Below are 11,119 nucleotides of genomic sequence, written 5' to 3'. Positions count from 1 at the left end.
GGGATATATTCCTCAGCCTAGTAAGAAAATGTGTGAAAGATTTCACGTAAATTGCATGCTGCGTTCATGATTTGAGGCTATTGTTCAAAACGGGGCAATCTTGCAAACTGTGAAAGCCAATTATAGCCAATTAGGATGGAATATGAAATATCAGACAGATCCGACTTGAGCACATGACCATAGAGATACTGTGTAACGATTTGTGAGATTTTTGGACAGAATCTGGAGGAGTAATATCAAAAAATGTGTTTTACAAAAGTCGGCCTCCTGGTGGCGCTATAAAAGGCAGATGCGGAAAATGCAGGTCAAAGGTTTGTCCTTGGCCTCTAGGGAGTGTGCATGCAACGTTTCACGCAGATCGGTGAAGTTTTAGGTAAAAAATGTGAAAAGCTGCCTCATGGTGGCGCTATAACATGCCGTTCTGGAAAATGTGGGGCAGAGGTTCATCGTTGGCATCCAGGGAGTGTGTGTGCAAAGTTTGGCATCGGCCGGGTTAACGGTGCTGGAGATTAGCTGTTCACAGACGGACGGAAGGACGGACGGACACACACACACACACACACGGACGGAGTGCAAAACATACTCTCTCCCCATGCCTTCGGCCTGGTGGAGACAAAAATAAATAGATTGAATCAACCAATGTGTAAAACAGTGTGTTGGCTACATACAATCATGCAGAGGCTTCTCGGTTGGTGAGGTTGAGAACTGAACACTATAATGTTGATTTCACTGTCTGTTGCTGCTGCCTGTTGAAAGTCCTCCTAGACCTAGACTGTCAGAATGAAAGGCTTAAAGGCGATTCATTGACCCCGAGGGGACCAGGGGAACGCAAGAGGTTAATTTAGAAACTACAAGAAAGCAAGCACTAAGATGCCACTTGGGTCGTTTATTTTTCATGTTTATGGGCGAGTTTGGAGCCAATGTTGACAGCTGCGCTCCCAACTCCAGGAGACAGACACTCACCATGCGATTCAGCCACACGGCTGTCTGTCTGGCCTCGTCTTCTACACACAAGGCTAACAACTCAAACAGACGCGCAGCCAAATCCACACTCAATTCTCCATGAGAGACATGAAGCTTCCCAGTGAGTCGCTCCAGAAAAGAGAAGGCAAACGGGCAGGGCCAAGAAGAAGCGGTTCCCATGTCTGAAAGCCTTCGACCTGAATTTATGACCTGAGGCGACATATCCTGCAGGGGCATCCCACCGAGGGACAGCGGGCCCTCTCGTCAGCCGGCTGGCTTCGCTAGCAGGGGGCTCTGGGGGCCGTAAAGATGTGTCATTGGAGTAATGTTAAAAGGCATCACGGTGGAAAACAAGACTTGAGCCTAACCTTTGCTTTTTTGTTTTTTTTATTTCTATATTAAAGGTGATAGTTCACCCCCAAAATGACTTTTTTCCGCTATTGATCCCTATTGATGACCAGCAGTTGTTCCCTATGGAGACACAAAGAGTCTCCTTTGTTGTCTCCATAGGTAAACACTGCGGGCCATCAAATTATTGGCTTAGGGATGCGACAAAAACAAAAAATATATCCATGAATTAAAGTCTTCATGGGGGGAGTAATCGATAGAAAGAAAGTCATTTTGGGGGTGAACTATCCTTTAATTTAACCCATTTAGGCCTGGGGCCGATTCTAAAAAGGCCTTCTAAATCCTGACCTAAGTTTTCTGAAAAACTTCAAATATTTATATAGCAGCATCAATTTTTTCAGTTTTTGAATACTGTACAGGACCCCAAAATGGGTTCCCGGCCTGAAGGGGTAAAACAACAAAAGAGGTTCCCGCCCAGAGAAATCCAGACCAAAACACATGTACCCTGAATCAGAATCAGTATGTCCCAACATACATGTTGGCCTTGAAATGTTTCATAGATGCCCCCTGTTCTCCATTTTCCCCACCCCTCCCACAGTAAAATGCAGTTAGAATGGAGCTTGTTTTATTTTTTTATTTTTATAGTGTCCTGGTACTCACACATGCACTGTTCGTCATGAACGGCATCTCAAGGGTGACAAACGGTACATGTGTGAGTATCAGGACACAATTAATAGATGATTAGTTAAAAAAAAAAAAAAAGAGAGAAATACGTTTGGAGCTACATTAGAATGAAGACAACTAGCTCCATTCTTTTTAAATATTTTTTATCCCACGATTTTGTAACCCATTTTTTCACCCAGTGTCAATTATCTAATGTAATCCTTGGCGCTACGCTTCCTCTGCCAACCTGGGGGGGGCAGCGAACTGACCTCCTGCTTCCTTCTATGCATGAGGAGTCCAAGCTGCTTATTTTCACCTGACAGGGGAGAGTTTCCCCGGTTGGACGTAGCGTGTGGAAGGAACACGTTATTCCAACCAGTTCTCTATCAGGTGCCCCGGCTGGCCAGGGGGAGGTAGTTTAGAGACCAGGATTACTGCATGTTTTTGTGAGGGTACCTACCCTAGGGGACACGGGGAGAACATGCAAACTCCACACAGAAAGGCCCTTTCGCCAACCCCGCCTCGGGTATGGGCACTGATGACGCGGAGGAGGGAGAACGCCCACAGCGTCCCAAGCGGGAATCGAACCCAGGACCTTCTAGCTGTGAGGCGACAGCACTACCGACTGTGCCACCGTGCCCCCAACTAGCTCCATTCTATCTGCATTTTACTGTGAAAATGTAAAACAGGGGGACACCTATGAAACAATTCAAGGCCAACATGTATGCTGGGACAGGATTATAGCTGATTCAGGATACGTGTGTTTTTGTCTGGATTTGTCCTTTAAGTAGTTAAAATAGCTGATTCTCTACAGATATGAGTTATACGTCAGACATGATTAGCTTGAGGTGAGCTAAGCAGGACAGAGGTGATGAGATGAACTGCCACTAACTTGACCACCCAAAATGGTGCGACACTTTGGTGTTGTAACCTGAGTGGATCATTCGTGCCTCTCTTTTTGGGTCAGAGTGCACGTGGGTTGCATGTTATCGTTTTTTTTAGTTTTGCGGTCCGCACCGTCCATACTGTCATAGGCATCCGTCCCTTTTCTGCAGAGAACTTAATGATTCCACACGGCGCTGCCGTGAATCCATGTGCTCTCTCTTAATTGTTTACTGGGTAATCATGTCCCACATTACCCACAGCTGATTGTGCTTATGTACAATTAACTTTATTTTAAATACTGTTTGCACACTCATAAAAGCCCCAGTGTTTTTAAAAGCTGCCTCATTATCTCATCGACCCACTGTCACTCCGCCCTCAGCCGCACACTGGTGGGGCTTTCACTAGCCACAGACTCTGAGGGTCAGTGCCGTGGTGTGTGTGAGTGCGTGCGCGTGTGCTTTTGCGTGTGGTGCATTTTCTATGCTTGCCCCGAAGGCTTATACTGCAGAGTTAGTGCTTTTAGAGTGAGGACAGGCCTGAGGAGAAGGTCCTCATTAGAAGGCTCACTCTCCTGTGTCTCTGTATTGTGTTGACAAGTTTACTTTTGGACGATCCTCTTCGATTCGAGTGATCCTATTCATGACCAAATCCAAGACCTTGAGACGGAACGTCGATGTAACAAACACCTTGCAGATATCGGGCTAAACCCTTTGTTCTTCTTCGCGTATAGGTTGAAGGAAGCCCAGGAAAACATCAAGAAAATCACAGCGGAGAAGCGCGTCGAGACCAAGAAGACCAACGCCAACAGTCTAGTAAGAGCTGAACTCAGTGTTGATTTCCGTTGACTACTATGACGAAAAATGTCCGACGACTACCTTTTTTTCACTGACGAAAACTAAATGAAAATTAAGCTGTAATGACTAAAACTCTAGGGTTAGGTATATTGTCAGCCATCAAGGCCTGCCAAAATACTTTTTTTGTCTGGAATTTAGTCCACTAAAATCTACAATAAATCAAAATTGTAGTTGACTAAATTATATTTATTAAATATATTTATTAAAATCTAATGATATATTATATTAGATATTATATATTAAAATCAAATGATATTTAGTTGACTAAAACTAGACTAAAACGTAAACTAAAACTAAATTAATTGTTACTCAAAAGGCTATGGCTGAATCTAAATCAACACTGGTTAGAGTTGAAAACGGTCATCTTTGAAGCTCAACCCTTTCTCTCGATTCTCTCCCAACAGAAAGAGAGACTACGGCAGAAGGAAGCCAGTGTGTCCTCCAGCTGAGCGTGAGTGGAGGGAGGGGAGGACTGATGGGGAGAAGACCCCTCCTTACACTCACCACCTGCCTCGGACCCAGATTCATACCTCATAGTGTACCTGCACCGCCTTAATCAGTGCCCCTTATAACCACTTGAACCCTAGCAAAGCATCCCTATTCTGGGCATGTCAATAACGGGTCATACTTTGGCATGGAATAGGCGAACGTTCAGCCGATCTGTATGCTTTGATACGTTGTGAGCTTACACATCGGCTGTTTTCAGAGAAGAGTTACTTTGTAAAGGGAAAGAAATTAGGGGACCAAGGATAGAGCCCTGGGGGACCCCTGGTCAACAAAGTATATATAGTAGTATTTAAGTGGCCAAAGACCTCACTGGACCCTCACGAGACCCACTGCCGTACCTGGAGCGGACACAAGCACTCTGGTACCAACTGACCAAGGAACACCACCACCTCCCCTTCTGCCACCTCCCCAGGAAACATGCACTCTGCGGGTCGCTTCCCTCAGGCTGGACCCCCACGTCCCTGGAGAGAGGACTGCTCTCCAACCCATGGGGGCCTTTAGGGTACAGACAAACCCCCTCCTCTGAAGACGCCTCGGTCGGCCCGCAGTGGGGACGCGACGGCTGACACTGCCCAAAGTGATGGGAGTCCTAAAGCTCAAAGGTCGACCTCATTCGTCCAGCCTGGCGTGACCTTTGGCGTGCCCGGCTTGTGAAAGGTCACATGGGATCGGCTGGGTTCACAACCATTCCAGCTGACGTATATCCACAGTGATGACCTCACACGGGACATCCTCTCAGAGCTGAAAACCTATTCATTCCTGTGGAGGTTGTGACACGAGACGGCGTTTAAGACTAAAGGGCCATTCACACTGAGCACTATACAAGTTTTAAAAAATGTTCTAAGCCAAGTTGGATGGTAGAGTTCACACCAACTATAAAAAGAATATAATGGTGAACGATTTATTTATAGTTATCTTTATCGTTATAGTGCTCAGCGTGAATGGCGCTTTAATGTAATAATGTATATTCAAAATGTCATAGTTTAGATTATGCAAATACTGCACACTAGTCTGTGTTATAGCCACGTTATGTAAACAAATATGTCTGTCTGGTGATGTTTGCGCAAAGGAATGTCACTGTTGACAGAAGCGATAACTCAGAAGGCAGTATTCCAGGAATGATTAGAGGTACCGTTTCGAAAAGCAATAGCCGACGTAGTTCTCTCTTCAACAAACAGCTTTCCGTCCACCATGGCTCATTACGAGTCATGTAAATACATCTCATGTCGTGTGTTACAGAGTTAGCTGGGGGGAGCGTGCGTTATGATCTGCCGATATATGGGCCTGTAAAAGGAATCTGATCTGGGCCAGATGAAAGACACATTTGTAGATGAAATCATGTGCGTGCTAACCACTAGGTGGATGTTTGGTGAGTGTGTTCTGTTGTATACTGCACCAGACTGACCTCTCCTGGGAGAGTGCCAGCAAAGCTGTCCGCTGGCCTGGACCCCAAATACATGTGCGCACACGCACACAGAGACAGGCATTCACGCTCATAGCCTAGAGAGCAACAAATAACCAGGAGAGAAAATGACAGATCTTAGTTGGCCCAGTAGCAATCTACCCAGTACATTAAGCATATATCATATAGACTTGTTAATCCCTCTTAAAGAATGCGGTTATTGTCATATTATGTTCTGTATATCATGGTCCTCTGCACTTTCCTCTGTGTCAACAGCTGTAGTAGCTATAGCTATATATCACATTCCCATTATGGTAACTGTGTACATAATTCAGATGTATTGCACTTTTTGGCACCTCTTTTCCTATGCATTATGATTTTCTTGCTAATGGTAAGATGTATGAATTGTGCCGCCTCATGATGAAAGCATCCTTTTTGATTTGTTTAACTTTTTAAGAGAGCTGTAGTATATTTATTGAACTAAATGTTTTATTTTCACTATGTAAGATGCAAGCGTGGTATTGAACAAAAACAATAATGTCCCTGGGTGCTTGGGGATAAGCCTCTATTTATGTAAAGAAAGGTTTATTTTATGCCAAAACAAACCATCAGCTTTATTCCCGTCGAGGGTGTATTTTTATATGAGTTTTGCTGTAAACTGACTTGAAGATGCTGACGGATGGAAGGTACTCTTTCATGTGGACGTTACTTGAATGTTAATGCCAAGATGTATCCCTGATTTACTTTAGAACTCAAATTGCAGGTTGAACAGCAGACACAAAGAAGTCAGGGTGCTTTTTACTTTTCTGTTTGGACTGCATGTGGATAGATGGATAGACATATTTTGTTTTGTGTTATTAGAATCAATTACGTGTATAAGCTGAAAATCTGTGATATCATACACAGGATTGGTTATAGTATCTATAGCGAGACTGCACCTTGTATTAGTCTTAAGCCTAATTTATAGCCTTTTCCGTAAAATGGTGCCGCTTCCTGACAAGAACTGAACTTGTCGGCAACCAGCGAGCGATGGGCTATAAATTAAGCTTCACCCTCCTAGAAGTCTCTCCCTTGTGTCATTCGTGTTGTGTGAAGACGAGATATTTCACAACGTTTAAATGTTTGACCCTATATGTGTTCAAGCGGATCTAGAAGTTGTTCCAGCCTGTAGCCTATACTGTCCAGTGACCATGTAAGCTCACTGCAGCTCTTGTGTACTATCATTTAATGTCATTGTTTTAAAAAGTACAATCATCAAAGAAATGGATTCAAACATGCATTTATCCTTCAAAGTCTTAAAAGAAACATTTGGAGGAAGTATTCCATGCATGGAAAGATGTGTTGACACAACTTTTCCTATTCTGTCTAGCCTACTTTATACACTTTACCTACTTTCAGAAGCAGGAGCCGGTTAAGCCAAATAAAGGTGATTATATTCATCTGGGAGACTTGAGTCTTGGGATATTTATTTTTAGATGTGGGTTCACTATTCAATTAAAAAAAAGGTTTGTGTGGATAATTTGACAGCAAGTCTTAAAATGAACAGGCCATGGGAAATGATATCCTAAAAAGATGTGCAATGCCTTATGAACTTTGAACAATTCCCTCCACTGGGCAAGGGATTTTCACAACTGCTGAAACCCCTTTGATTGGGGAGAAAATGTAATTGCTTTATAGGGGCATGCACTGGTGCTCCATACATCTCAAAGCAGCATGTATTGATACTGTAAGGAATATTGTTTGTCATAATAAATGTTTGGGTGTAAAAACATATATACCCACGCCACATTGTCAAGTACAGGACAATATAGCCTTTCTTTCAGAATCCTGACAGAAGTCAAGTCAAGTGAGAACCTGAATGACGTCGGTCGAAGAGGCTGGAAACATTTTCGGGGCTGCAAGTAATCTCTTCTTTTCCCCCTCTTTCCTCGTAAATGTCCATGCTTTAATAATAAATGTATTTCCAACACGTAAGAAAGCTATAAACGTGTATAAACCGCAGCAAGGGAAGAGAACACTTGGCAATACGGTTTTATTTGATACTTTGGGTGATGCGTAAACCGTAAATGACAAAAGATGATTTGTCTCTTTCATTGTAAGCACTTTGTTGCACCTTAACTTTGACACCTAAAGAAGTACAGTATCCAAACCATTCAGACTCCCCCACAAGATGAACTTACTGTGAGAAAATAAATCGGCAACATTAATGATGGCTTTATGTTACAACTATTTAATAATATCCTATAGGCCTAAACCAAGACATGTACATTGTACGCTTTCGTCAAAAGAGCATTGCCTGATATAACGATTTGAGGGCATGAATTAACGTACAAAAAAATCGCCCTGCACATTTCTATTCTGTGCTATATGCTAGCCTACTGGACATCAATCAACAGGAATCAATTAAGAACACTTTACATGTCATAGCATCCCATCGCATTGAATTATATCGCCACTCGTCCATCATACTCCACATAGTGGAAACTACCCATTAAGCAATCATTATATAAACACGCACGACTACAGAATTAGTTACACATGTGGACGGGAAGTTTCATGTCACAATGCATGGTGGGGTTATGTTTGCCCATAACGGCAAGTTACTTAAATAAAACAAACAGTCCGATTTATGCGTGTGAGTGCCGTGCGTAAAAACGTGCCCATTCCATGTTCAGACAGCTCCCCGAGTCCCCGTGCAACAATGTTTCTCGTTTTCTAGTTTGGTGAGGAAATAAAATGTTAAATAGACCTGTTCAAAAGTCTGTTTTACAACGTGCATGCCCACATCTGATCCACACACGCTGTGTAACTTTAGCAGAGACTTGAGTGCATGCTCTATCTGACTATCTGTATGGAAATTGTCCTCGCGAGCGGAACATATCCCCAGAGAGATGGAGATAGGCGTGTGCATATTCATCTAGCCCCTTTCGGCACCCTTTGGTTACCGACGTCCCAAATACAGAAAAGGTAACCAAAGGGCCCCGAAAGGGGCTAATAATCTTCCTGCCTTGATCCAGTCGTTGAAGAAGACCAAAAAGTCATCACATTATCTCTCTCGCCCTCTCTCTCTCTCTTTCTCTCTCTCTCTCTCTTAGTCCAAGTCTATGGATATGCAGCGGCACTGCTTGACGCGCTGCACGCGCTTCTTCTTGGTGCTCGGCTGCTGGTCGGGGCAGTTCAGGGTGAACGTCATGGTGGTGAAGCGCTTGGGCTTGCAGAACGAGCACGACTGGAAGGCGCCCTCCTCGTGCTCGCGCGTGTGGCGCACGTGCCGCGGGATGTAGAAGGAGTTGCACTGGCCGTAGCAGAAGCGGTTGATGATGGTGCGCGACACGCAGCCCTCCTCGTGGATGGTCTGCTTGAGCGGCTGCGTCTTGCACCAGTCGCGCTTCAGGTAGCGTCGCTCCGTGACGTGCAGCGCCTCCTGGCTGGACTCCAGCACCTCCTCGGCGGCGGATGACGACGGCGGCGGTTGTGTCTGCCTCCGCCTGGACGAGCCTCCTCCTCCGCCTCCGCCTCCTCCTCCTCCTCCTCCTGCTCCTGTTCCTGCTCCGGCCTGGGGAGGAGGAGGAGGCTGCGGCTGCTGCTCCGATTCGTTCGGGTTGTTCTTGTCGGGATGAGGGATGGCGCCGGCCTGCGAGCCCGGCCGGTTCCTCTTGGAAGCCGCGGGAGAGGACAGCAGGCTCAGGATCAACAGCACGCCGCAGAGGAGGCGCGTCGTGCCGCGGAGGATGCGCGTTGAGCTCGCCATCCTGGTCGGGGACGGACAAGGGAATGATTAATCCGCCTGTAGTCTATTTTATTTACCGTCCGTTTCAACACCGTTGGAGTGTCGATGGACAAGAAAGACCGGCAGTGATGTTCAAAGTGTACAACACCCATACGCATTAGGCCGTCATGACTAGATGTTTTATCTATACATTACATTACCACACTATTTTAATTGTAAATACATGATTTGGTCCGATAGGGCAGTGGCTTTCAAAGTTGATTCCATAATTGACTCTCGGGGTTCCTTTAGGGGGTTCTGAATTGAGCCGACCAGCCTATGCTGTAACTCTGACAGTAAATGGAACCAAATGGACCGGGTGCATTTGGTTCAATTTAGTGTATTGTCTCTGAGCATGCAGGAGATATAAGATAGCAGTCAAACTGACAAAGACTACCCATTATATAACCAATACAACCAAAACCTACAAGGTTTTAGTTCTATATCAATCATGTATTTCGGGTGTTGGTTGGGACCCCCTCAAGGACCCCACACCACACTGTGCTATACACACAACAACAACCCAAAGGTTTACGCTGCGTAATTACGCACAGTTAGAACTATAGTTTGAATTTACTTGTGGAAGGAACGAGGATATAATATAGAATTAATAATAATCATCTCCTAATTTGACACGTTCTGGCTGTTGGAGATGGAAATGCTACAACAGGAAAGACATCATGCGATCTTTCCTCGCACTGTGCATTACGCATGGATACAACAACGTATAAGCATAACCTTTTTATTATTATTATTATTCAATCATGTTGACTAGGGAGTCGTGACCATCCATGATCGTGTTCAAGACAAGTATATTTAAAAATAATATTTGTTTCTATTTTCCATGCAGGGAGAAGCCTATACTGAACTTGAACTTAATATATAGGCTATACCCTAACCCTGGAAATGAAGTCTCACGACTGTGTTGTGTTATATGTCCTTGTCTCCTTGACATTTCTCCTGATAAATCGTTTCTTCTCTTATTGACGTCTAACAAATTCAATAGACATTACTTAAAGACAGTCATGGTCCAGGATAGTAGTAGTATAGCATGCCTTTCCAAATCCACTAACCTGTGTTGAGCATCCACGTATAATAGAGCCACAAATCAGAAGATCCCGTGGGCCCGTTATATAGAAGTGCTTCCGAGGAGGAGATCGCCTAATAACTCCGGCTAATAATGTGGACTGTCCGCGGTCAAAGAGGAGCTATAGCAGCACTGGTGGTGTCTGGTGGTGGTGGGTGTCTGTCTGGATGGGAGGGAGACGAGCGGCGGGGCCATCCATACGCGGAGCCTGGTGGGGGTTTTTAATACAAATTGCTCCAGCGCCGGACTGTCTCCTTTTTAAATGTCTGCCAGCTGAGATGTGCACAACACCATCCCTCTACATTATTGGCTAAGACTCGGATGGATGTGGGGGGAAATCAAAACTATCCGACCCCTCCCTCCCTGACTCCCTCCCTCCCTCCTCAGCACTCTTCCATGCCTGAACTAAACCCATACTTCAAGAAAACACTGCGCAACCACGCAGTGATGGAAGAAGTATAGGCCTATACTCACTTTGCATTCTCTTTTTTGTTTTACTTATAAGTAAAAGTATCAATACCACAATGTAAAAAATAGTTTGTTACAAGTAAACGTTCTGTAAATGTATAGCTTTATAGTATAGGCCACCAAAAGAATAGACTAGGCTAATCGCTGTGCAGAATTTCCAATTTCACAAGTTT

General features: G+C 44.6%; 2 protein-coding genes across 2 annotated transcripts in view; one reads left to right on the top strand and one right to left on the bottom strand.

The window, feature by feature from the left end:
- The window catches only part of LOC306941631 (formin), an 80,423-nt gene extending 73,003 nt beyond the window's left edge, over positions 1-7,420 (top strand). Inside the window, 2 exon segments of the mRNA XM_079527187.1 lie at positions 3,590-3,671; positions 4,118-7,420. Of these exon segments, the coding sequence (XP_079383313.1) occupies positions 3,590-3,671; positions 4,118-4,162 (127 nt within the window). The 3' untranslated portion in view covers positions 4,163-7,420.
- A 969-nt stretch (positions 7,421-8,389) lies between these two features.
- grem1b (gremlin 1b) lies at positions 8,390-10,931 on the bottom strand. Its single transcript, XM_079527793.1, has 2 exons — positions 10,465-10,931; positions 8,390-9,374 (listed from the first exon to the last, which is right to left on the bottom strand). Exon 2 carries the CDS (start codon positions 9,371-9,373, stop codon positions 8,714-8,716), a length of 660 nt encoding a protein of 219 aa, XP_079383919.1. The 5' UTR covers position 9,374; positions 10,465-10,931; the 3' UTR covers positions 8,390-8,713.
- Between the last annotated feature and the right edge of the window lie 188 nt (positions 10,932-11,119).

This window comes from Electrona antarctica, assembly GCF_951216825.1.
Source record: "Electrona antarctica genome assembly, chromosome: 18".
Taxonomy (NCBI): Eukaryota; Metazoa; Chordata; class Actinopteri; order Myctophiformes; family Myctophidae; genus Electrona; species Electrona antarctica.
Note: the sequence above shows the minus strand (reverse complement) of the source record. Positions and strands in the feature narration are given on the sequence as shown.

Bases quoted from the DNA above. Each gene is read 5' to 3' on its own strand.
- grem1b (XM_079527793.1), bottom strand. From the start codon at position 9,373: ATGGCGAGCTCAACGCGCATCCTCCGCGGCACGACGCGCCTCCTCTGC.